The 24,369-nt window shown below is 51.1% G+C and overlaps 3 protein-coding genes across 9 annotated transcripts; 1 reads left to right on the top strand and 2 right to left on the bottom strand.

The window, feature by feature from the left end:
- Positions 1-3,617: 3,617 nt before the first annotated feature.
- On the bottom strand, positions 3,618-13,143 carry RAB3D (RAB3D, member RAS oncogene family). 4 transcript variants are annotated; one of them, XR_013998784.1, is made up of 6 exons: positions 12,987-13,137; positions 11,350-11,614; positions 10,538-10,656; positions 10,326-10,450; positions 6,114-6,454; positions 3,618-6,041 (listed from the first exon to the last, which is right to left on the bottom strand). XR_013998784.1 is itself a non-coding variant. In XM_081136989.1 (5 exons), exons 2-5 carry the CDS (start codon positions 11,575-11,577, stop codon positions 6,267-6,269), a joined length of 660 nt encoding a protein of 219 aa, XP_080993115.1. In that variant the 5' UTR covers positions 11,578-11,614; positions 12,987-13,143; the 3' UTR covers positions 3,618-6,266. The 4 variants fall into 4 exon arrangements, 2 of the variants coding, with proteins under 2 accessions (XP_080993115.1, XP_080993116.1); XR_013998785.1 differs by having other exon boundaries at positions 12,930-13,122; XM_081136989.1 differs by having other exon boundaries at positions 3,618-6,454; positions 12,987-13,143.
- Positions 13,144-14,863: 1,720 nt separating this feature from the next.
- On the bottom strand, positions 14,864-17,487 carry TMEM205 (transmembrane protein 205). Of its 4 annotated transcripts, none has more exons than XM_081134758.1 (4): positions 17,141-17,475; positions 16,597-16,705; positions 16,329-16,492; positions 14,864-15,351 (listed from the first exon to the last, which is right to left on the bottom strand). In XM_081134758.1, exons 2-4 carry the CDS (start codon positions 16,694-16,696, stop codon positions 15,046-15,048), a joined length of 570 nt encoding a protein of 189 aa, XP_080990884.1. In that variant the 5' UTR covers positions 16,697-16,705; positions 17,141-17,475; the 3' UTR covers positions 14,864-15,045. The 4 variants fall into 4 exon arrangements, with proteins under 4 accessions (XP_080990884.1, XP_080990882.1, XP_080990885.1 ...); XM_081134756.1 differs by having other exon boundaries at positions 14,983-15,351; positions 16,597-16,757; positions 17,141-17,487; XM_081134759.1 differs by having other exon boundaries at positions 14,992-15,351; positions 17,162-17,289.
- Positions 16,874-24,266, top strand: CCDC159 (coiled-coil domain containing 159; the record flags this gene model as incomplete). The annotated part of the gene is made up of 14 exons (XM_081135466.1): positions 16,874-16,963; positions 17,133-17,344; positions 19,820-19,938; positions 20,032-20,258; positions 20,968-21,001; positions 21,261-21,346; positions 21,558-21,639; positions 21,816-22,005; positions 22,555-22,622; positions 22,706-22,782; positions 23,125-23,246; positions 23,478-23,560; positions 23,918-24,031; positions 24,195-24,266. The coding sequence occupies 14 exons, from the start codon at positions 16,874-16,876 to the stop codon at positions 24,197-24,199; spliced, it is 1,509 nt and encodes a 502-aa protein (XP_080991592.1). The 3' UTR covers positions 24,200-24,266.
- Positions 24,267-24,369: the final 103 nt, after the last annotated feature.

Raw genomic sequence — 24,369 nt, forward strand, 5'->3', positions numbered from 1 at the left:
GTGTTTCTCTCTCTCTTTCTCCCTCTCCCTTCCTCTATCTGAAATCAATAAAGATATATTAAAAAATAAAATAAAAATTAAATAAAGACATATTTTTTTATAAAACCTTCTCTTCTCCTATCTTATTTAAAGATAATTGCGTAAGGCAATAACTAGAAAACTGTGTTGATAGACTTATGTTAAAATGTAATTTACGTGACAATAATAGCATGAAGAAGGTTGGAGAAAACAGAGCTATATTGGAGCAAAGTTTTCGTAAGCTATTGAAATTAATTTACCTTTAATCCAAACTAGATTTACAAACCTGACAGGAAGGAAGAGGGCAGGGGTTTCTGGAAAATGTAGTTTGCAGGACCCAGAGGAGAACAGTAGAGGGCAGAGAAAAGGCCTGGGGGAAGCGAAAGGAGAATGGCTCATATGCATCATGAAAGGCCTCCACCTTCTACCCACCACTGAAACTGTCTGTTTTAACAGGTCCAAACCATCCCCAACTTGGCCCTGAGAGACCTTTGGCCATCTATAAAACCCTGCCCCTGCCCTTTCTGGAACAGGATGCTCTTCATCTCTGTGTATCCAATTTGATTCAGGTTCCAAAAGTCCCTCAAGTTGGTTCAATGTTTCTTTAGTCCCCAAGTTTAGCTGCCAGGAATTATTGCCACCTTGTTGCTGTTTGTCAAGCTGGGAGGACAGACCTGGGGAAGGCAGAACACCGGGGCCCACATGGTGCTGGAGATGTGGCCTCCTTTTTGTTTCTCTGTGTCACTCATTGCTTTTTGAAGGGAGATTGAAATAAGAGACTTGGGAAAGCCCTGTCAATCCGACTCCTTTCTCCTTTGCTTTATTTTTCATACTAGCTGGCAATGATTTTGGTTCTAAGTGCCTGCATGGGATGGCATGGCCTGCTTTCTCATGCAACTGTCTTGTTTTGTAAATTATTATGTGGGAAAAAATTGAAAATGTTCACAAAAGATAACTTGTCCAAAGAACCCCCCATATTCCCCTAACCCAGATTCAGCAATCACCAAGAGCTCCACATGATTTGATTCACTATCTCCTTTTTTCTTTTGGTGAATTTAAAACAAATCCCAAACAGTATTATTGTCCCCCTTCATACTTCAGTACACATCTTTAAAAATGTATACAAAAATAAAATATAAAAAACAAATAAAAATAAATGTATACATTTGTGTTCGCAACCCTAATGCCATTGTAAAATCAGACTGAATATGTGTGTATGTGAGTATCCTCGAAATTCGTAAGTTAAAACCTAATCCCTAGAGTGATGGTATTAGGAGGTGTGGCTTTGGGAGGTAACGAAGACATGAGTGTGGGACCCTCATGAATGGGATTAGTGCCCATGTAAAAGAGACTCCAGAGAGCTCCCTCACCCCTCCCCACATATGAGAACACAGTAAAAAAAAAAATCCATCCATGAACCCAGGTGATTCTAACAGGTGGCCATGGTCACAGCTGAGAATCAATAAAACTAGGGCTTCATCCAGTGACCATAGCAGGCTGCAACAATTCTTCCATTGGGGATTGCAAATTTATCTAATTTTTTCATCTTTCTTTTAGGGAGATTTTGAGGAGGATAATAAAATGGGCACAGTCATATTTGTAATCACTGCAATTAACTCCCACTTCCGTAAAACACACCTAGCTTTCTTTGGAACCAGCCCATATCTCAGGTTTCTGTCCCTAAGCCAGTTGCAGGCAGGTACTTCCAGCCAGACAATCAGCACGTTTCATCTGTCTGACCTCAGTCATTGGTTCAGGCCTGGGCTGGGATCCAAGTGACCAAGAGAGCTGGTTTTGGGACGTTAGCTAGGGTGGCCAGGAGAGAGCAGCCCCCCTCCCCACCACAACTCACCTTGTTCAGAGGGGGCCACCTCCTGGGGGCAAGGCTGCAGAGAGAAGGCATGGAGACCAGGGATGAGAATCTTGGTACCGTATGCAAGTCCGAGGACCTGGCTCATTCTCGGGCTCTACAATCCATTCACTCACTGAACAAACATCTATCCAGTACCTGCTGTATGTCAGAAATAAACTGTTTTTACTCATACTTCTGACACCAAATTGGGGGATTTTCTGTATCAAGCAAGCCTCTGCAGGTACCAACTGGGCGTCCTACCCCTTAATTCAATTCTGATACTAAGTACCCAGAGTCCATGTTAGAGGCTCAGTCCCACAGGAATGCCCCCATTTCAGATGCCAGTGGCAAGTATTGGGTCCCCAGGTGAGACACACTTCCGTCTGAGTTGGCTACAAAGTCAGGGGGTTTCAACCATCCTTCCATTTCAGGTTTGATAACTAGAATGACTCACAGAACTCAGGCTTTACTTGCTATTATGTTTATTATAAAGGATATAACTCAGGAATGGTCAGATGGAAGAGATGTATAGGACAAGGTATGGGGAAGGGGTGTGGAATTTCCATGCCTTCTCTGGCCACAGCACCCTCCCAGCACCTCAATGTGTTAACCAACCAGGAAGCTCTTCCATAGTTTAGGGTTTTCATAGAGGTTTCATTGCATAGGCATGATTGATTAAATCATTGACCATTGATTTTCACTCTATCTCCAGCCCTTCTTTCCTCCCTGGAGGTTAGGAGGCCGGACTGACAGTGCCAACACTCTAATCACCGCTTGGTCTTTTCGGAGACCAACTCCCATCCTGAAGCTACCCCCACCCCACCCCAGTGCTCTTATTAGCATACAAAAGACACTTAGCACTTGCGAGGTAACAGGGGTTTTAAGAGATGTGTGCCAGAACCAGGGACAAAGACCAAGTATTTCTGTTTTACTATAGCAGACAGGAACAGAGCTGGGTATGGTGGTGAAATATTCTTAAACCCCTGCATTTGAGGAGCTAACCCTGCATTGAAGGAAACACTTGTTTAAGTTAAATGAGTAAATGATATAGTATTTTATATTCTAGGGGCTACCGGAAGGAGGGCACAGGGAAAGAGACATCAGAAATGCTGGGAGAGGGGTTGCAGTGCTAATGTACTGAAGTGGGGGGCAGTGAGAAGGTGAAATTTGTAGAAAGACCTGAAAGAGGAAATGAGTGAGGGAAGCTTTGTGATGACCTGGGATAAGAGGGTTCCAGGCACAGGAAAGGGCAATGCAAAGGCCCTGAGACAGGGGCCTGGTCTATTCAAATAGCAGCAAGGAGGCCAATGGGACTGGAGCAAAGCAAGTGTAGGAGGCAAGTGGGAAGAGCTGAGGGGAGGGAGGTGGCAGGTCAGACCATGCAGTACTTTGTAGGCCACAGGGAGCACTTTGGTATTTAGTCCCAAATGTCAAAGTGGGAGCCATGGAGGGTTCTGAGAGGGATGTGACCAGACTGGGGTGCCCACAGGCGCCCTCTCGCAGCTGTGGGGGAGGACAGACCTTCCTAGTAGAATTCATTGGGGCAACATTATCCTCCCTGCCCTCCGTGCAGAGGAACTTTCCAGAGCCATGAGTTCCAGCTAGACACAGCCCCAGGCCTGAGCCTTCCTGGCCTAATCCGGGATCTGCTGCATCACGCATGGCCCTCAACCATCTGCTCAGCTGTGATTCAATTGCCCTCTTCCTGGAAATCGCATTTCACTAATGGAAATAAAAAACAACTGCATCTGGCACAACGGCTTTATTTTTTTTTTTCTTGTGGAGAAAAGTGCACGTCTTTCCAATGGGTATCAAAGAATCACTTATGCTGGGGAACCACATCCAGGACAGAAACAAACAGGCCGAGAGCTCGCTCCGTAGTGTTTTGGGATTGTAGGGGAGAAGCCAGTTAGCAGAATTAGCGCTTCAACACTGAGGCCAAATTTCACCCTTTACTTGTTTTTCTAAGTGGAGCAGGAGAGAAAGACACAAGAATATGACCCCCAGAAAAGCAACAAGAAAAAGGAAAAAGAAAGCAGAACCCTAAACCACAGTGATCATGGCAATTTCCCACTGAACTGCCTGTGGAAAGGCAAATTGCTAAAAGCAAATGGTAGGAAGGGACAGCACCAACACAGGGCCCAGCCTCAGGCGACAGCTCCGGGCCCATCTCCCTGGAGCTGGAACGTGGTTTTCCCACAGCCTTTGGTTTAATTTTGTTTGTAAACTCAACAAACCTTCCTTCCCCCAGTGACCTGGAGGACATCAGTTTCTGTTCCCCAGAGAGCATCTTGAGTTAAACCTCCCCTCAAGCATCATAAAATAAAATCTTGCCTTATTTTCAGAAGAAACAAAAATACGTATTCTCCTGCATTAATCCCAGTCTCGAGAGAACCCAGAGGCAGCTGTCTCAGTTGCTACTTGAAACTGAACTGTTGAAAAATCTTGTGTAAACAGAAAGGTTGGGCCAAATCGGGTACAAGATAAAGCCAAAGCAGGTTTTATCACTCAGGTGGTGACAATAGGCTTGTCCCTCAGATAACTGCTGTCTGAACCACCATTTTTTCTGGCAGCAGCTTAGGGAAAAATGGATTGGCCAACAGCATCCTGACAGCCCGTGGTGCATCTTAAGACATTCGGTTAATTTAATTTCACTTCTATATTAAAGCTACTAACATTTCTGACTCCCACCCCAAACATTCAGATCTTATACTTTGTGTGTTTCCAAGAATTTGACCATTTCACCAGTCATTTTACTTGTTGGTGTACAAAGATATCCTCACTTTGAAACTCTAAGGGCCCACCCTGGTATGGGGTAAACAGGGCCCTCTAGAAACAGATTCAATCTAGAGCTTCCATAAAGGTAAGAGCTATGTTAAACTTGAACCAGGCTTTCCCGACACCCCAGAGGAGGAGGCTGACATCTTTAAGGCTACAGGAGGTCATTTTGCCAGCAGGGCTGGGAGAGTAGAATTGGGAACACAGATTATCGGTTTAGGCTGTCCTCACAGTGTCTGTCAAGTTATGGGGCGTCAGTTAGTGTTCCAGGGCAGAAAGGGCCACTGAGCTGTGCGGGGTCTGTATGAAGATAGTAGATTCCCAAACTGCACATAACCTCTCAGCAGGAGCCGCGGGCAGCTGGGAACCCAAGCCTCAACCAGGGAGACTGACCCCAGCCCAGCCCCATCTGCCTGCCACTCCCAGGCTATATCATGAGGTGCAACTGGCAGTAGCAGTTACACAACCCTACCCTCTCACTCCTCCGGCCAAAATCCAAAACATTCCTTAGAGTGACTCCTCCATTAGCAAAAACCGTCCCATTCCTGTGCCACACTGATGACATGGCTGATGAAATGGACGCTGGGTCTTCACCAGTCCTCAAGTGAAAGGAGACCAAGTCCTTACATCAGAAAGTCACCAGCGAGGGCAGGTTATGGGAACATTGCTCAATTTCCTTCTCTAGCAGGATGTAAGATGTGGAAAGACCTTGCTTAAAACATCAACTAGCCAAATGGGCCCTAGGAGGCAGGTTTGGGTGGGAGGTACAAGGTTCCAGGCTCTGAGGTTAAGTCCTGGCAAAAAACCCCAAGCAGTAAGGCCAGGAGCTAAGCAATTCTCTGCCTGGCCTAACACAGTGCATAATTCCAGAATTCAATCCCAGCTCAGGAATACCATGGAAAAGCCAACAGCAACACAGTGGCAGGGTCGTGGTGATGTGAAATTCTAGGCAAACTCAGAAGGCACTTCTGGGGTCCCCAAAGCCAGGGGGCTCTGACTCCCTATCCCTTCACAACAGGAAAAGCTGCTTTAATACTGTTTTCACAGACAGAGGATCTGCAGGCCAGAAGGGAGGGGTCTGCCAGGGTCAGTCACCTCCCTACCTGGGAGCCTTGAGATCAGAGATTTATGGGCAGGCTTGGGATCAGAGCAGGGGACCCTGAGCAAGGAGCCACGTTCCACTTCTCCAAGGATGAACTCTGAGAACCCACATGGCATGAGGAAGAAGGCAAGTCATCTTCAGCCGGCTCGTGAACTCCAGACAATGCCCAACACAGAATGGATGTGGACTGGCTCTCACCCAGAAGGCACTGTGGAAGCCCCACAGGCTGCCCATGTGCCCCCACAAAAACACCTGAAAAGCAGCAAGCTCATGCATGTCAACTTCCCCAGACTCTGCCTCTAATGCAGAGTCCCCAGGGTCTGGAGCTTGAGACAGGGGCTGCTAGGGCAGGCTGGCGGCTACGGTGAGAAAAAGAGCCATGCGGGGAGTGAGCGGCAACTGACAGCTGACAGGGGGGAAGAGGGTGCCCTGAGCTTGGAAACAGCCCTTGTGGCTCATGCCTCAGTCACATTCCCTGCCAAGGCAGGAGGGGGTGGGTGGGGGTTGGGGCCATCTCTAGCAGCTGCAGCTGCTAGGCTGGGGAGGTGGGGCATCCCCCAAGGTGGGGCCTTTCCCATTGCTGCCAGGGCTGGAGCTGGGTTCCAGGGACTCATTCATCTTCTCACAGATGACATCCACCAGGCGCTCGAAGACCTGCTTCACATTGATATTCTCTTTGGCACTGGCCTCAAAGAACTCGAAACCTGGACAGACACAAGTGGGGACACCTGTGAGACCCTGAGGGGCATAACCTGGGCTGTGACATCATCCAAATCGGGTTCCAAGCCCACTTCTGTCTGTTATGCAGTTGTGGGATCTCAGCTCAGTGCCTTAGTCTCTCTGAGCCTCAGTGTGCTTGTCTATAAAATGGGAACCATGTTAATAAAAACCCGTGACAGCAGCCCTGCTCTAAACTGTCCTAAGAATCTCGTTGTCCCAAGGCAGTGGCTGCAGGAGTCCAGGCAGTAACATTCCGGTGCCTAGAGGGCATGGGTGCCCATGGGTGGCTGCGGCTTACCTTCCACCCAATTACACTGCACAGGAAGGTGCAGCGAGGGTGCCCACAAAACTAGATGTTTATATGCACTTTTGAAATGTTCTGGAAAATGTGCTCAAGGCCAAGTAAAACATAGCTCAAGACTGGCTTCAGCCCAGGAGGCTACCAGTCTGCAGTCTCTATCAGACAGGTAATGGCGGGTTTCCCAGTGTTCGTGGAGAGCGCGTGATGCGTAGTTCCTGGCCTACAGAATGCACCAAAATAGTGATAATAATGATGATGATAAAGAGTGCTTATATCATGCTTACTATGTGGCAAGCACTTTCTAAGAACTTTACATAAATAAACACCTTTAATGGTGCTCTGAGGTTCATCCTCTTAAAACCCATTTTACAGATGAGGAAACCAAGGCACAGAGAGGGAAAGTTACTCACCTAAATTCACATAGGTAACATGTGGCAGGGCCAGGGTTCACACTAGGCTGCCTTGCTCAATAGCAGTTAATAAATATTAAATAAATATTTTAAATATAAATAAATAAAGAATAATAAATATTCCTATTATACCTCCTTGGGTCTTGGCTGGCTGACTCCTTCTGGGGATGGGGGATGTGAGGTAGCTTTGGGTATATTCTTAGTGACCATCATAACTTGTTTGCCCTCCCAAAGGTGGGAGGTGAAACAAATGCTTTGGGGACTTGCCCAACGTTCCTCAGCTACAAAAAGTGGCCAGTCAGATTGAAAATAAAGATGTACGTGACAATCCTTCTTGCATCCCTAAAAAGGCTGGTTAAGGATCTGCCTGCAGGGAGCTGCCCCTAAAAGTCCCCGATGTGTCCCCACCCGCCACACCCATCAAGGTGGGCCAGAAATTCAAACACACACCCACCATATTACACATAGCACAAGATAAATGGGCCTCTAACCTGGCACTTGTCATGCTACACTATAAAAATGTAATTGTAATTAAATAGTTAGGTGTGTAATTATCTGTTTCCTATCCGTCTCCACTACTAGACCACCAGCTCCAAGAGTGCAGGATTTCTGTCTGCCTTGTCCACTCTGTAGCCAGTGCCTAGCACAGAGCAGGCACTAGGGAACTACTTGTTCAATGACTGGATGAATGAATGAATGAATGACAAATAACAGGGGCAGGGCATGAACTCAGATCTTCTACTCTGAACCTAGTGGTCATCAATGTTACCCCACTGCCTTCCTGAGCAAACCTGGCATTTCCTTAAACATGTGTAGCTCTACCTCAAACAATCTCAGTTCTTTTCCAGCTCCCCATCATAAATATTTGCTAGAGAAGGTAAACACTGCTGAAAAAGATCAAGACAAATATAAAAGCCATTTGTAGTTTTATCACCCAGAGGCAATTATTATTGGTGTTTTGATATTTAGCTTTCTACTTTTAAAAATACAAATACAGCCCCACTGGTGTGGTTCAGTTGGTTGAGCATCAACCTATGAACCAAGAGGTCACCAGTTCAATTCCAGTTCAGGGCACATGCCCACGGTGCAGGCTCAATTCCCAGTAGGGGGTGTACAGGAGGCAGCCAATGGATGTTTCTCACATTGATGTTTCTCTCTCTCTCTCTCCCTCTCCCTTTCTTTTGCTAAGATTAATAAAAAGATATTGAAAAAAACAAAAACCAAATACACAATTGTTGGATTTGGGTTTGTAGGGGTGTGTGTGCATGCACATGTGTGGTTTTTTTTTTTAATTAGGATAAAATTTCATCTCCTGCTCTGTACTCTGGTATTTAAACATAATGACAGGGTAAGAATTCCACCCCCATCCCTGGCACTAGACATTCTCTGCAGGAAGGTGTGGGCAACATCCACATCTGGGTTGTAGGTGATTTTACCAGTTCCAGGCAAATTGGGGATTTAGGACTCTCCAGCACATCTGGACATGAAACCCAGGCTGGAGTTCCCAGAAAACACATGGGACAGAGGAGCAGGTTAAATGACACCATGAGGGAGCAAAGAGCCGAACCTCAAATGGAAGACATTCCATAGAACAAAGACCCAGTTTCTCTCACAAATTGATGGCAAGAAAAAAGAGAAAGGGGACTATTATAGTCCAGGGTTCTTTGGACTTTTTCTGTAAAGGGCCAGATAGTAAATATTTGAGGCTTTGTGGGCCATGAGGCTTTGCGGCCATAAGGTGCTCACAGTTTTACATGCAGGCATCAACGATAGTTCACAATCATGCCAGCTAACAGATGCAACCTACACATGTGCCAGAATCTTATAACTGCTACACATGTGGTAACTCATTTAACCCTCATGATAAGTCAATGAGGTGGGGTTGTTATTATCTCCATTTGACACATAGGGAAGTGCAGACCCAGAGAGCTGGAGTCACAGGTATACAAGATCACAAAGCGAATGAGAAACAATATGAGTTAATGTTCAACTGAGGCCAGCTTTTGCCTATTTAATCTTTCTAACAGCCCTATGAAGTAGACACCGTTTCACCCGTTTCCTAGGAGGAGAAATGGAAGCACAGAGAGGGGAGGCAATGTGCCCTAGATCACACAGCAGTGGGCTGCAGACTGGGGTTCTAGCTCGAGTCTGGGTCCTTAACCCACCCTACCCTACAGTAGTTACACCACCTCCTGTAAGAAAAGTCCTAGGAGAGCCTAGAATACTAGAATACTCCAGGACAAGGCTTTCATTGAGCTTAAATTTTGAAGAGATCATTCATTCACCTGATTCAAAAAGATAAACTGAGAAGTCCCCCTCCCACCCTGGTTTCCAGCCACCCAGGTCACCTCTGTTACTAGGTCCTTCTGTATCCTCCCAGAGTTCCTGTAGGCAAACATAAATATATATTCTTACTCTCATCCTTTTTATACACTAATGCAGGTGTTGGCAAACTGCAAAATGCCAGCCAAATCTGGCCCATCGCCTGTTTTTGTAAAGAAAATTTTCCTGGCAGTCACACTCATTCATTGATGTATTGTCTATGGCTGCTTTCAGGCAGAACTGAATAGTTATGAGAGACCCTATGACCAAAAATACTTCCTATCTGGCTCTTTAAGCATATGTTTGCTGACCCCTGCCTGAACTCAAGGAAGCAGCCATATCCACTATTCTGCAATTTGCTTTTACCACTTAACCATATATCGCAGAAATCCTGCCATAGTGAACATAAAGAATGCCCTTATCCTTTTTCATGGCCACACAGCATTCTACCACGTGAATATACTTTATGTTTTGTTGCTTCCTCCACTGTGAGACACCTGGGAGGTTGCCAAGGTTTCCCTGCTACTAACAGTACTGCAATTTGACATACTTGCTGCTTCCCATGTGGGTGAGGATGTTTGTGGGACAAATTTCCAGAAATAGTTTTTTGAGTCTGGGTTCCTAGGGCAGGAGTCAGGGAGTGGGGATCAGTGGGTGAGTCCCTGGAATTAAATGGAGACGGTGGCACACATGTGGGCATTTTTCTGGGCAGATCCTCAAAGAGCAAAGGGTTGTAGACTGTGGTTGGACCTGGGATCTGAGCATGGGGATGGGGGTTTGTTCTGGGAGGTCCAGGGCCTAAGGCCCAGGTTGGGCACTCACCAAGGTCATCGGCAAGCCTCTGGCCATCCTCAGCAAGCACAACACGCTCATCCTCCAGGTCACATTTGTTCCCCACAAGGATGACCTGAGCATTGTCCCAGGAGTAGGTCTTGATCTGGGTGGCCCTGTGGAGTTTGAGGGCTGTCAGGCCAGAGATTTGGGGTTAAAGAAGAGGGCAAAGGTCAGGGGATCAGTGATCAGCAAGCACTCACCAGTCCTGCACAGCGGTGAAGGACTCCTGGTTGGCAACATCATACATGAGCAGGAAGCCCATGGCTCCGCGGTAGTAGGCTGTGGTGATTGTACGATAGCGTTCCTGTCCTGCTGTGTCCTGGGGAAACAGTGGGGTCAGCCTGCTAGAAGCCACCTGCAGGACACTGTGCTCACAGCCCCAGTCTGATGGGGAAGACATGGACCTGCCCTCACTGCCGGGGTCTGATGGGAGAAATATGGGCCTGCCTATACAACCTCCAGTCTGATGTGAGACATGGTCCTGTGCTTGAGGAATTTCCAGTCTGAGGGGTCAGTGCCTCTCACAGACTTATAAGCCCCTATGACCTCATCTCCAAGAACCAACTTAATGACCACAAATAGGAGCCACCTGGGCCAGAGGATACTATCTTGATGCAGGCACCTTGGTGCTTGTTACCCTGACAACTGTTACCAACAGCTGCATTGCGGGGGTGGGGGGTGACTCTGACACCTGGCAGGCTCAATGGGAGCCTCTGGATTCACACTTGAGATGGTACTCAAACCGCTTTCCCATTAGTCTTTAGGACTTCTAGCTGCCTTGGGTTACTACCGATTCCCCCTCAGACCTCACAGGGCAGGGCATATCCCCTCATCCTGATGAATTCACCTCAGATAATACTTCCCTGCTCTTCACACCTCCCCCACCTCCCTGACTCTGGGCTACTCTCTCTCACTGGGGATCCCTTCCCACAGCCCTACACCCTCCCATGAACGTCCCTAGAGGGACTCCAGGCCCTTCTAGCTGCAGACCCAGGACAGCAGCTGGGCCCACCCAGATCTGCAGCTTGATCCTCTTGTCGTGGCGGTAGACAGTCTTGACCTTGAAGTCAATGCCCACGGTGCTGACAAAGGCGGGTGTGAAGGAGTCATCTGCATAGCGGAACAGGAAGGATGTCTTGCCCACACTGCTGTTGCCAATGAGCAGGAGCTTGAACATGTAGTCAAAGTTCTGGTCTGCTGCATCACGTGAGCCGGTGGGGGGGTCTCCAGCTGAGGCCATCCTGGCGGGGAGCCCCCTGGGGTGGAGGCCTGGAGCCCTGCAGGGAAATAAAAGACAAGTAACCTGGGTTCAAACCTGGTTCTGCCACTTGGAGGCAAGTGACTCTGGGTGCATCACTTGCTCTCTCCAGGACTCAGTGTCCTCCTCTGGAAAGCGGGGATGTTCGAAAAAAGCAAAGGCCCAGGTTGGGGGCCACATGGGGGAACCAGATGGCCACTGAGGAACCAGACCCTGGGAAGGTGCAGGTGTGGACTTTGTTCCCTGGTGAGCAGCCAGTGTGGCCCAGGTGTGAGCTAGGGGGAGGGGGCCCGCCAGCTGGATAGAGCCCCCCCTTGCAGACTGGGTGTTGACTTTGGCAGGTGTCAGCCACCACTAGGGTGCCTGCCCTGCCCCCACCCAAGCTGAGCTTAATCCCTTCCCTGATCCCCAGAGGGAGGGGATTTCAGTAGATCCAGCCCAGGGGTTTCAGTGATCCAGCCGAGGTGTAAGCCTAGCTTTGTCCTTGCAATGGGTACTGCCACCTTCTGTTTGTCAAAGGGGCCGGGCCCATTTCGTTCTGGATAGAGCTGACTCAATCCAGCCCCAGCCCATGGAGGCTGGGGTGATGGTCCTCAAATAGAAAGGAACCACTCCAGTCACCTAATAATCAAGAACCCCACTACCAGGACCACCACTCCTCACAATGTGTCCCCATAGCTGGGCTGCTTCTTCTGGGTCCAGGACACCCTCTCAAGCTCTCATGGCCTCCCTAGACCTCAGTTTCCCCAGCCGTCTATGGCTGCTCCCTGAGCCACACAGGGAGGTTCCCGAAGACGTGGGTGAATGGAGGACACACCTGCAGAGGAACCACGGGCAAAGCTCTTTCTCAACTGCCTGTGGGGCTTTTTTCCATTTTAAAGGACAGGATCGGGCCCCCCTTTCCTGCCCAGCCCTCAGCCCCACCCCGTGTTCCGGGAGAACGAGTTTCAGGGGAAGACAAGAGACAGGAAGCCTTTCCCCAAGCTGGGCAGGGCTGCCAGGCTGGGCACCCGCCCCCCCCAGCCCACCTGTCAGCCGGCCCAGGGCAATGTGCCCATCCTCCCTTAACGCCTGGCACTTGGTAAGGGTCCTGGGATTTGGCCCTGTCCCTCTTTGCTGGATTTGGGGCGCCCCAGCCGGTGCAGGGTAGCTCTGGAGCTTCCTCCCATCACCATATGGTCCCATCTCTTGTTCCCAGCGGGGCTCTCGGCCCGCCCGCGCCCCATTAACGCTCCCGGAGGAGCCCAGCTGGGTGGGGGCGAGGGAAGAGGCGTCCCCCGCTGCCGGCCTTTGTTCCCCCGGGGCCTCCCCAAACCCCCTCCTCCTCCCCAGACCTGCTGGGACGCGAAGGTGCGGAGCGGGGTGTGCTCCCTCCGAGGGGGTCAACTCGCCTGGGGGTCGTTGCCCGCTGGGTTTCCGCCTCTGAACTCGCTGCAGCCTGCCCTCGGCCGCAACCGCGACCGCGACCCTGACCCCGCAGCCACTGCCACCACAGCAGCCCGCAGCCACCCGCAGCCACCCGGATCCCGCGCCGGCTCCGCCCAGACCGGGGAGGAGGGGCAGCTCCCGGGGCAGGGCAGGGCGGGGCCGAGTCCGGGGCGGGGCTTGTGGAAAGTTGGGGCAGGGGCTGGAAGCGGCACCACGTGGGCAGTGGTCCAGAGTTCTCCCCAACAATGAACTGCCTATAGAGATCCTACTATGTGCAGAGCTGTTGAGAGCGGGGTTTCTGGAGCCAGGTTCGAATCCCAGCTCCACCTCTTTCTAGCCCTGTGACTTTGGACAAGTTACTTAACCTCTCTGGGCCTCCGTTTCCTCTACAGCCAAGAGTCTCCACCTCACACGGTTGTGTATGGTTTCTGGTTAGAATTAGTGTTTGTAAATTGCAGCACCTGACCCTAAAGTGGGCTAGATCCCTTTGCCAAATACTGTTATGGGCCCTTGGAATTAATCCCCCTTTTACAGATAAGAAAACTGAGTCTCAAAAAGGGTCATCTCCTTGACTGAGGTCACACAGTATGGAAATTTGGCACATCCAGCTGAGGTCCTATAGTTTTCTTTATGCCAGCAGGACAACATCTGCACTTATAATAGTTTAGGCTTTGCAAGTGTTCAAATTCCAACTCCACCTGAAGCCACTTGCTGAACTTCTCTGAGTACCACTGCTTCATGAGAACAGCAGGTGCGTCTAAGGACTGCCATGAGAATAAACAAAAATGACATGCATCAGTCAGTAACAAGCAGCCCCGAAACTTCCATGGCACCCAACCCCACTGGTCATTATGGAGAATGGAAAATGTGGCGAATCAAAGACTGGCTTGTATAGTAGTCCTCCCCTATACCCAGTTTCCTTTCTGTGGGTTCAGTTACCCAGTCAACCAGTTTGAAAATATCAAATGGAAAATTCTGGAATAAACAATTTATAAGTTTAAAATTGTGCGCCATTCTGCCCTAGCCGATTTGGCTAAGTGGTTAGAGTGTTGGTCCATGGGCTGAAGAGGACCCTGATTCTTCCCCAAGTACATGGTCAGAATCAAGCCTACCTTGGTTGCAGGCTTGTTCCCTGGCCCAGTTGGGGCACATGCAGGAGGCAACCAATCGATGTCTCTCACATCGATGTTTCTCTCTCTCTCCTTTCCACTTTCTTTGAAAAGCAATGAAATAAAATTGTGCACCATTCTGAACAGCATGATGAAATCTTGCACCATCCTGCTCCATCCCACCTGGACATAAATCACCCCTTTGTCCAACACATCCACACTGTGGACACTCCCCAGTCATTAGTCACTTAATAGCCATCTCAGCTATTAGATCAAATGTCATGGTATCACAGTGCTTGTGTTTAAGTAACCCGTATTTTACTTAATAATGGCCCCAAAGCACAAGAGTAGTTAGTGATGCTGGCAATTCAGACATGCCAGAGGAGCCATAAAGTGCTTTAACTGAAAAAGTATGTATGTATAGGAAAAAAACATATATAGGATTTGGTACTATCCATGGTTTCAGGCACCCACTGGGGGTCTTAGAATGTATAAGGAGGGGACCATTATACCCTTCTCTTTGGAAATGACTGGTGGGGTCTTTGTTTACATTTCATAGGCCAAAGCAAGACACATGGCCACTCCCAATATCAATGGGGTGGGAGACACACTTGTCCCCCAGGGATCAAAAACAGCTATTGTTACAATAATATATGGTATGTACAATGGTTAGCTCCATGCCTGGCACACAGTGGGTGCTCAACAAATGGGCACTGTTATAGGAAGAGCTTAGGGGCTGCAATAGCTAACACTCCAAATCATTATGCCTTGTGAATGGGAAAATAGAGGCCCTCACCTCCATCCTTGTCCACCCTTCCCCTGCTTCCCAGCTGGAGAAAAATGACAGCAGCCATTTCCAAAGAAGGGTTTATTAACACTTGGGGCCCCAGCAGGGACAAAGCAGCAGTGGATGCTAGAGACTCCTGAGGCCCAGGGCGAGGCCAGCAAGACAGAGCCCATTGCTCAGGAGGCAGCCCAGATTGCAAATGGAGGACAGGCCATGGTAGCGGAAGAAGATCTGGCGGAGGGCACTGTACTTGGGATCCTGCTCCCGCAGCTGGCGGTAGAGGTCAGGGCCCTGGTGGCTGCCTGGCACCTCCCCACCCAGGCCCTGCTTCTTCTCCATGGTCTGCAGGGCCCACATGGCAGCTGTGGTGCGGGGCTCCAGCCAACGGGCATTGATGGTGGCAAGCGTGAGGCTCAGGAACAGCAGGCAGAGCTGGCAGAGGTAGTGGGAGGTGAGCCATACCTGGGAGGCAGGAGGGGCCCTCCATAGGGTCCTTCTGCATCCTCAAAGTCCAAAGGGGATGGGGGATAGCCGTGGGTCAAAACTAGACCTCCCCCTCCTTCCCCAAACCCGGATTAGGGGCCCAAACCTAAGCTCCAGCTCTCATAACCTGAAGCCAGCAAAAGCTCCATATTAGCATCTCCTTTATCCCCCCAAAACCTTCTGAGCCTCCTCTCCTGTGATACTCAGACTGGAAGTATCCAGAGCACAGCCTTGTCTCCTCTTTTCCCACAAACTGAGGGTATCTCAGGGTAGAACCTCTCTTCCCCAAATTGGGTCAGCACAATCATTCCTCCAAAAAAGAGCCTAAGATAGCGTCCATCTCCTCTGTGGCCCCATCCCAGACCCCAGAAGCTGATATTGGGCCCACAGGGAGTGAATAAAAAGTCCTTAAAGTTCTAGTTACCCATAATACTCTCCTGTCTCTGTGGAATTATTCTTAAATCCCTCTCAGGCTTTACCTGCCCACATCTGAGGAACATAATAAGGGCAGAGGGAGGGCTGGATAGAGAAATATGAGATACAGAGATGGTCTCTTGCCTGGTGGCTGGGTAAATGTGTGGATGGGGGTGGGGGACTTTAAATTCCCAGTCAGGCTAGTTTTTAAACAATGAGCTGGGGTCAGTGCCCCAGCCCAGCTGAGTCACCACAGCTTGGCGGCAGGCCCAACCAGAGGGAGGAGAGGGAGCAGCAGCCAGCAGAGACACTGGGAAATAGACAGGGCTGCTGGGGATGGTTATGCAGGCTGTGTACTACTCAAGGGTATCCAGAGCCCAACTTTGTGTCCACCAGGAAGAAGGCAAAGTTTTGTTGTTGTTTGTTTAATTCTCACAAAGGAGTGGCCATAGGTGCTCAGTGGGATACTGGGAATGAGTCTTCAGAAGGTAGTGAAGCCCAAGTCTGCATACCTGGCTGGCCTCCCAGAATGTGAGCTGAGACCAGGTGTGCTGTGGAACCAAGATGCAGAAATTGACGAAGGCACAGGCCATGGAGATATGAAAGTAGAAAGGGAAGAGTTTGCTCTGCACAAGACCGAAGGTATGTCGTGGAAGGCCTCGGAAAAGCAGGAAGCCTGTGGGGTGTAGGGGACCACATGTCTGTTAGGATACTCCAGGGCCCCCTCTCATTACTGTCCCCACCCTGGGTATCCATGACGTCCAGACCAAGGGTCCCTACCTGAGATGAAGGTCACCCACATTTGCATGCCCCAGGCCCCGGACAAGACCAGTAGATGGACCACCTTAGTCAGGCTTCCCGGGTTCCCACCTTCCTCCATCTTGCAGGCCTGGGAAGGAGGCACCAGGTGGCTCAGAGCTTTGCCTTTGGCACCTGTGAGCCTGAGCAAAACCAGGGTCACCGCCAATCCAGCAGATATCCCGGGCGAGCAGCCCAGGAATAGGGGTGGGGAAGGCTCATAACAGTCCTGCGACAACCCACGACCCCATCTCTCTAGATGTCAGCTCTCAAGATCTCAGGCCCTCTGGACCCCAACATCCATGCCACCTCCAACACCCCCAAATTTCAGCCCCAGCAGCTCAAGCTCGTATCCCCAGATCTTCAGAGATCACCTCAGTGACTCAAATATCACCTCGAGGTCCCAGTTTTAACAGCAAAGGCTCCTGCTCACAAGATCCAAATATCTCTATGAAGATCCCCAAGGCACCTCCGAGACGCCATCTAATCCTGGGAAACCCCCAAACCTCATCCCCAAGACACCGACCCCACCAGCAGGAATCCGGACCTCAACCCGCAACACCCAGGAGCTCGAGACCAGAGGCGCCGAGGCCGGATCTCGGGGCCAGGGCGCTGGGCTGGGCGCCTCGCTCCCGCGGTCCTCCGCGGCCACCTCTCCCGGCGGGATCCAGAATTCGTCCCGCCTCCCAGCTAAACCCGAAGCCAATCCAATCGTAACCTATCGCCTCCTGTACCGCCCTGTTAGATATTGACTAATCGATTAGCAGAAACCAGCCTGAAATCCCGCCCCCTCGCGGGAATTTTATCCATTTACTAGGCGGCTCCTAGGATCCGCGGAAGCGGAAAGGCGCCGACGAGGCCGCGGGTTGCAACGGCGGGGGCGGAGCTAAAACGCCAGCCACACCCCTCTCTGTGACTCCGCCTTGGGCTCCGAGCGTTTTAAAGTGATGGTGTCCCCACAGGATCAAATTTCAGCATCACAGCTGGGGGCTGGCTTCGCGGTCCCTGATGGGAGAGCATGAGCAGGTGCTATGTGGTACGTGGAGCTGGAAAGGGGTCGGGAGCCTGGACGGCGAGGGATTCACGGCCCAGGGGGCGGGGCCCAGGCTAAAATGACCCCGCCCCTCCTCCCAAAGAATTCTCCCTGGAGGGACTTGGGAAGGAACAACCGATGTGGAAGGGGTGGGGGCCTCGTACTGGGGATCTGCCTGCAGTTGGCACTCAGAAATGGGTCTTCCCTTTCCCTCTCCAATCCTCTCAGGGCTCCTATGGTCCCCAGGTCCCAAGTTCTCAGCGTGACATTCAAGGACATACCCTGAGGTTCTCACTACTGAACGCTAAGCTCTGGCATGGATTAATCTACTTAATCACAACTCAATTATGTGGTAGTATGATATCCCATTTTTATAGTTGGGGACACTAAAGAATGGACAGGTTCAGTAACTCTTCCAACATCACACAGCTAGGAAGGGACAGAGCTAGGATTTGAACCCAAACCATCCAGCTAGAGGGTGTCCAGTGCCTCTTGAAAAGGTACCCTAGAACATTTCAGGCAGAAGAATATGTCACAGGGTAGGTGTGAAGACCCAATGAGTGCTGAGGGTGGTGCCCAGCACTCAGAGCAATACTCAGAAAATATGAGTTTAAAAAAGGATTAAGTTCCTGGCCCATGTTGCTCAGTGCTTAGAGCATTATCCCAAGCACCCGAAGGGTTTCCGGTTTGATTCCTGGTCAAACTCCTGTACCTGGGTTGCAGGTTCAGCCCCAGCTGGTCCATGTGTGTGCCCGAAGCAACCAATCAATGTGTCTCTCTCACATAGATATCTCTCTCTCTCTCTCTCCCCCCCCTTCCCTCCCTCCCTTCCACCCTCTAAATATCAATGGAAAAAATATCCTCGGGTGAGGATTAACAACAGCAAAAAGGATTAAGGGCCCTGGCCCGTGTGGTTCAGTTGGTTGGGCGTTGCCCCATGCACTGAAAGTTTTCGGGTTCAATTCCCAGTCAGGGCACGTGTCCAGGTTGCAGGCTCTGTCCCCAGTAGGGGTCATGCAGGAGGCAGCTCATCAATGTTTCTCTTTCACATTGATGTTTCTCTTTCACATGGATGTTTCTCTCTCCCTCTCCCTTCCTCTCAAATCAGTAAAGGCTTTTTTTTAAGGATTAAGGAAGCTGTTATAGAGTAGATGCTGAGTAGGGTTTTGAAGGGTGTATAGGAGTCTTCTAAGACTGAGCAGAGGAAGGACACCAGAGGGCTCAAAAAGGCCTAGAGCTTGGCCTTTCTGGCTGTGATCCAGGACAAGATCCCCTTCACCTGGAAGTTTTTCCAGACAGCTCTATCCCAGGTGACTCCATTGGTGCCAGCCCTGACTACACTGGAGGGGCAGGGGTGTGTGGATATGAGACACAGAGCTGACTTCTTTCTTGTTCCCAGCCTCACCTAGCATGGGCCTGGGCCCCGATTAAGCTAATATTTATTGAATTGATATGCCCTACCTCTCCTGTTCATACACTATGCCTCCTGTTTACCTGGGGAACCAGGTCCAGACTTCCCTGCTTGGCTTTCAGTGTCTGCTTGAGCTGCCCTGCTAACCTCCTGCTGCTTCCTCTTGGACTCTGCCTCCAACCATCCTGAATTTACCATCACAGAGGACGTGGTTCCACACCTTCAAGCTTTTGCACATGACGTTTCTCTTCTTTATTTTTTTAAGAATAGTTTATTGATTTTTAAAGAGAGAAAGGGAGAGGGAGAGGGAGAGGGAGAGAGAAAGAGAGACACTGATATGAGAGTGAGCAAAACAACAATCAGCTGCCTCCTGCACACCCCCTAGCGGGGACTGAGCCCACAACCCAAGCATATGCCCTGACCAGGAATCTAACCAGCAACGTTTCAGTGCAGGGGACGATGCCCTACCAACTGAGCCACACCAGCAAGGGCTGCGCATGCTGTTTCCTACCAGGCCCCAATGTTAAGATTTTTTTTTTTTTAGACTCTTCTGAGGCCTCACTTTCCCCTGTGGGGCCTTTTGAGTTCTCCTCACTGCCCAACCTAACCCCTGAGGCTGGGATCATCTTTCACCCTGTTCCTACCATAGCTGGAGGCCCTGTGTTCAGGGCTGAGGCCTCTCTGAGGTGTTAGGGAGGTTCTGGGAGTGTTGGGACACAGGGGCTGGTCTCAGTGCAGCTCCCTGTCCTCCCTCCGTGAAGCGACCCTCTTCTGGCCGGCCTGCCCCAGGACCCTGACTACTCTGTGTCCTGCTACTGCTCATCTTCCTCGTCCTCCAACTTGTGTTTGCTTGCTAACAGGAAGTGTGACAAGTATTGGGGTTCGTTGAGGGGCTGCTCCAGGGCTGGGAAGCTGGGAGGGGCTGGAGTGCTCTGGGCTGGCCCTCAGGAAGCCCTCATTCACACACCCCCAGGTGATTCTTCAGACAAGACCTTGGACTATACGATTCACTGGTCCAGCACCCCAGAACCAGAGACCTTGCGGCCAGCTGCTTTAGAGAACACAGTGACGAATACAGACTGGAAGCCAGGGAGGGACTCAGGGCCTCAGTCACATGGGTCTCCTCCCTTCCCCAACTCAGACACTCAGGAGAACTGCAATGACCAGGAACTTGTGAAGAGGCAACAGAGCAGCGCTAAGGTCACCCCCACCCTGTAAACCCCTTCCTGCTGCACTGCAATCTGTTGCTGTGGGGTTTAGGGAAGGGATTGTAGGGGCAGGGAGGTCCTCCTCAAGAATCCTCCCACCATGTGTCTTCAGCACCAGGAACACCTCCCAGTGCTCAGCAATCCTGCGATGAAAATGTCTTAATGGATGAGGGAAAGAATGGAATGGATGTGGGACTGTGTGTTTTAGTGGGATCTTGTCTGTAATTGTCTCTGAGTATGACTGCCTATGTGTCTGTGTCTGGTTATGTATCTGAGATAGGTGTGTGTGGATTCCCTGGGTTTTATGACTTGGAGTACATGGCTGTGTGTGAGGCTGTGTCTGTGTAGCTGCAGTTGTGGAATTACGCATAGTTATGCGTCAGTGCTATTGGTGCTGCCTGCAGACATTGTCAATGTCGTTTGCCTCTAAGGAGGAGGGCCATTTCCTGAGCCCAATCATGCATGCTGTCAGGGGCAGCCCAGAGGCCCACACATGTAGGGTACAAGCCACATAAATGCACTTCTGAGTATGTACAGGCCAGGAGGGATTCACACATGTACCTGGAGGCGCCTTGCCTGCGCTCATTGTCTGGGACACCCAGAACTCAACAGACCCAACTTAGGTCCAAACACTGGGTTGGGGTGAGCAAAGAGGCAGCCCAGGGATGAATTTCTACTGCCCTCATATTCCCCTACCCTAGAAGCCGTTGGAGACCAGCTCCTCCAAAGTCAAAGGTGAGAACCTTCCCTCCAAACAAGACTGTGTGGAAGACCTGCTGGTTCCTACTTCCACCCTCTTCCCCAGCCTGCGTGGAACCCTACCATTGCTGCCCACTCAGCTCTGCTCCAGCATCAGCTGACTCTTGCCCTCCATTCCTGTCCCTGAGCTTGACCCCTACTCCTGCCTCTACCTCAGCCTAGGTGAATTCCTGCTCCAGACTTTGCCCTTGCCCCGACCCTTCCCAGCCTGGCTGACCCACACTTCTGCTCACAGTTAAGTGTACCATGATTCCTGACACCTCGAAGCTCCTGCGATGTGAACTGGAGTCACTCAAGAACCAGCTACACGCCCAGACCAAGGTTAGCCTCCTAAGCCAGCCCTACTCAAGCAACCTCTGTCCCTGTCCTCCAGCCCCCTCCTGCCTCCAGGTATAGCCTCTTCCCCACAGGCTTTTTTTAAAAATAATACTTTATTAAATTTATTGGGGTGACAATGGTTAATATGAACATATAGGTTTAAGGTGTGGGTTTCTATGTTACAAGGTCTGTATATTGCTCTGTGCGCCCACAGGCATTCGAGTTCCTAAATCACTCAGTGACCCTGCTGGAGAAGGAGAGCTGCCTGCAGCAAATCAAGATCCAACAGCTTGAAGGTGAGGACTGGCCTTGGGTCAAGGTCAGGCTGGAGGCTGCCAGGGTCAGCTGGGTCAGGGTGAGAGAAGTGGGTGAGTCTGGATTCAGGGTTGGGATCCAACCAGACTAGGGCAAGGTGGGTTCAAAGCTGGGCTTGGTGTGGTGGACCTCAGTCAAGCTCCCACTGTCCCTGCAGAAGTGCTGAACCCCACAAGCCGCCAGACAGAGGGACACAAATGGGGCATGGAGCAGGAACAGCAGGAGCTTTATGGGGCCCTGGCGCAAGGCCTGCAGGGACTGCAGAAGACCCTGCGGGACAGTGAGGAGGAGCAACAAGCCCGCACTACCCACTGTCTGCAGCTGCTGGCCCAGGAGATCCGAGACAGGTGGGTGCTGCAAGGGAGGAAGCCTGGAGGTTGTGGGAAGGAAGGCCAAGATGGGGGAAATAGGAGAGGCCTGAGTAAGGGGGGTGGGGAGCCATGGAAAGCTTAGAAGACAAGAGGAGGGGATGATGGGGGGAAGATAGGCAGTGCTTGTGTGTGGGGAGACTGGGGGGCCAGAAGGCAGGAAAGACAGGAAGCTGGAGGTGGGATGGGAAGGAGGCCAGGGGATCAAGGAGCTGAGGGGTAAGGTGGTTGAGGGGGGCTGGCTGGGAATATGGGAGGTCAGAGGGCAGAAGGTGGAGAGATAGAGGCCAGGCAATGGGAGGCTGAGGGAATGGGAGGCTGGAGAGAACTGGGGGCTGGGGAGGGGAGGTGGGGGAATAGTAGTTGGAAGGTAAGGGTGGGTGGGCAACTTGGGGAGGGACCAGAGCCTAGGGGGAATGGGTGGTTGAGGAGGTGGAGGAGGTTTGGAGAGACAGGTGGGCAAATTGGGAGACCAGGAAGTCGGGGACTGGGCAGGGACTGTGAGTCTAGGCTGCACTAACCCCTCAGCAAGAAATTCCTGTGGGAAGAGCTGGAGCTGGTTCGGGAGGAGGTGACCTTCATCTATCAGAAGCTCCGTGAGTGCCTGGAGCTCACAGGGGGTGGGGGGTGCAGGCTGTCCTGCTGCTGCCTGTCGCCCCTGAGTCCTCTCCCCTCACAGAGGCACAGGAGGAAGAGATCACTGAGAACCTGGTGAACATCCAGAAGATGCAGAAGACCCAGGTGAAGTGCCGTAAGGTGAGAGGGGCGGACAGACTCCACATGAGTTGGGGATATGGGGAGCTCTACCGGCCTCCACCCTTGGACTGGAGCCAGAAGGCCTAGACATAAATCTCAGCTCTGCCACTTACTGTTGTGTGACTGTGGGCAAGTTTCTTCACCTCTCTGGGCCTCATTTTCCTCATCTGTGTAATGGGTATAACACACACACCGCTACCTGAAGGGGTAGCTGTATAAACTGTTAAACCTTTGAGGACAGCCTGGCATGTAATAAGTGCCATGTAATGGTCACCTTGCACCATCATTATTATTATTACTATTGCTCTTCTCTCATTCCCTCTACCCCTCTTTGAGCCCCAGGTCTTAACCAAGATGAAGCAGCAGGAGTGTGAGACATCCAACTGGCTGGAGACAGAGGAGATGCCATTAGGAGGCAATGGCTTTAGGAGGAATGACCTCCAGAAGGAGCTGAGTGACATATGGTGATGCCCAGCTCCCACTCTGACCTCTGACCTCTGCCCCCTGACCCTCCTCTGCCGTGCCTTGCTCCCAGTCTGATCAAACAGTGACCACTAGAATCTGGAAGCCATCTGAGTCTAGACCTCCATCTCCAAATAGGACTCCCTTCCTCCTTTGTCCCCCAAGAATCCCCTGCCCCAGCCTCAAGCAGTCCAGAGTTGCCTGGGACCCCCCAGCTCCCCATCTTCCTGCAGGTCTGCTGTGCACATGCTACAGAACTCCTTTGATGGCCTCACCATGTCCTCGGGGATCCGCCCCAGGGCTTCGAGCCTCAGGGGTGAGGGGGGCTGATCCATGCTCCAGGGTGTGTGTGGGGGGGCCATTCTCCAGCTTCACACATGGAGGTCATGTTCAGACGCCATATTTGGAGGTCACATCTGTTGGATTTTAATCTGGGTCACATTAAGGAGTCCCTGGAGGTTTCATCTAGGGGTCACTCAGGGTAGGGTCACCAGGGTGTTTTTTAAGGATCATTGGTGTAAAATTCAAGGGTCATTGAGGTCATACTTTGGTGTCACATTGGGTCACATAAGGGACATATTCAAGGGACACTGGCCCAAATTCAGAGGTCTTTCAAGGGTCACATTCAAGGTTTATGCATAGAGAGCCAGAATGGCACCTGTCCCTCCTGCAGGCTGCAAGGGGCACCGATGCCTGAGCCCTCCACTTCACTCCTGGGACTCTGACACCGACTCGGACCAGGACCCTTCCCAGCGACTGTTCAACAAAAGTTGCTCTTTCCCACCAGGTGTGGATCCTCCCCTGCTCCACCCACCCTGCCCCTCCTGACCAGCCCTGGAATCCCACAGTATGGGCCCTCCCAGCTCCCACCCTGGGGTTCCTGCACTCTGGCTGCCATCCCTGGGTCCCCTGGGCCAGACCTGGCCCTTACCCATCCTCTCTCCTCACAGCCTGAGCAGCTGGGACTGCTCTCCCCGAAGACCCTTCCAGAGAGAAAATAAACTAGGCGAGACCCTCCTTCACCTGTGGACTGTTGCTCCTGCTGCTTCTTGTGCCTGAGAATGACCCGCCCTCACTTACTCCCCAGTGTTGGGGAGGGCAGGGACACCCCAGGGACTGTTTGGG

The sequence above is a fragment of the Miniopterus schreibersii genome, assembly GCF_964146895.1.
Source record: "Miniopterus schreibersii genome assembly, chromosome: 4".
In the NCBI taxonomy this organism is placed as follows: Eukaryota; Metazoa; Chordata; class Mammalia; order Chiroptera; family Miniopteridae; genus Miniopterus; species Miniopterus schreibersii.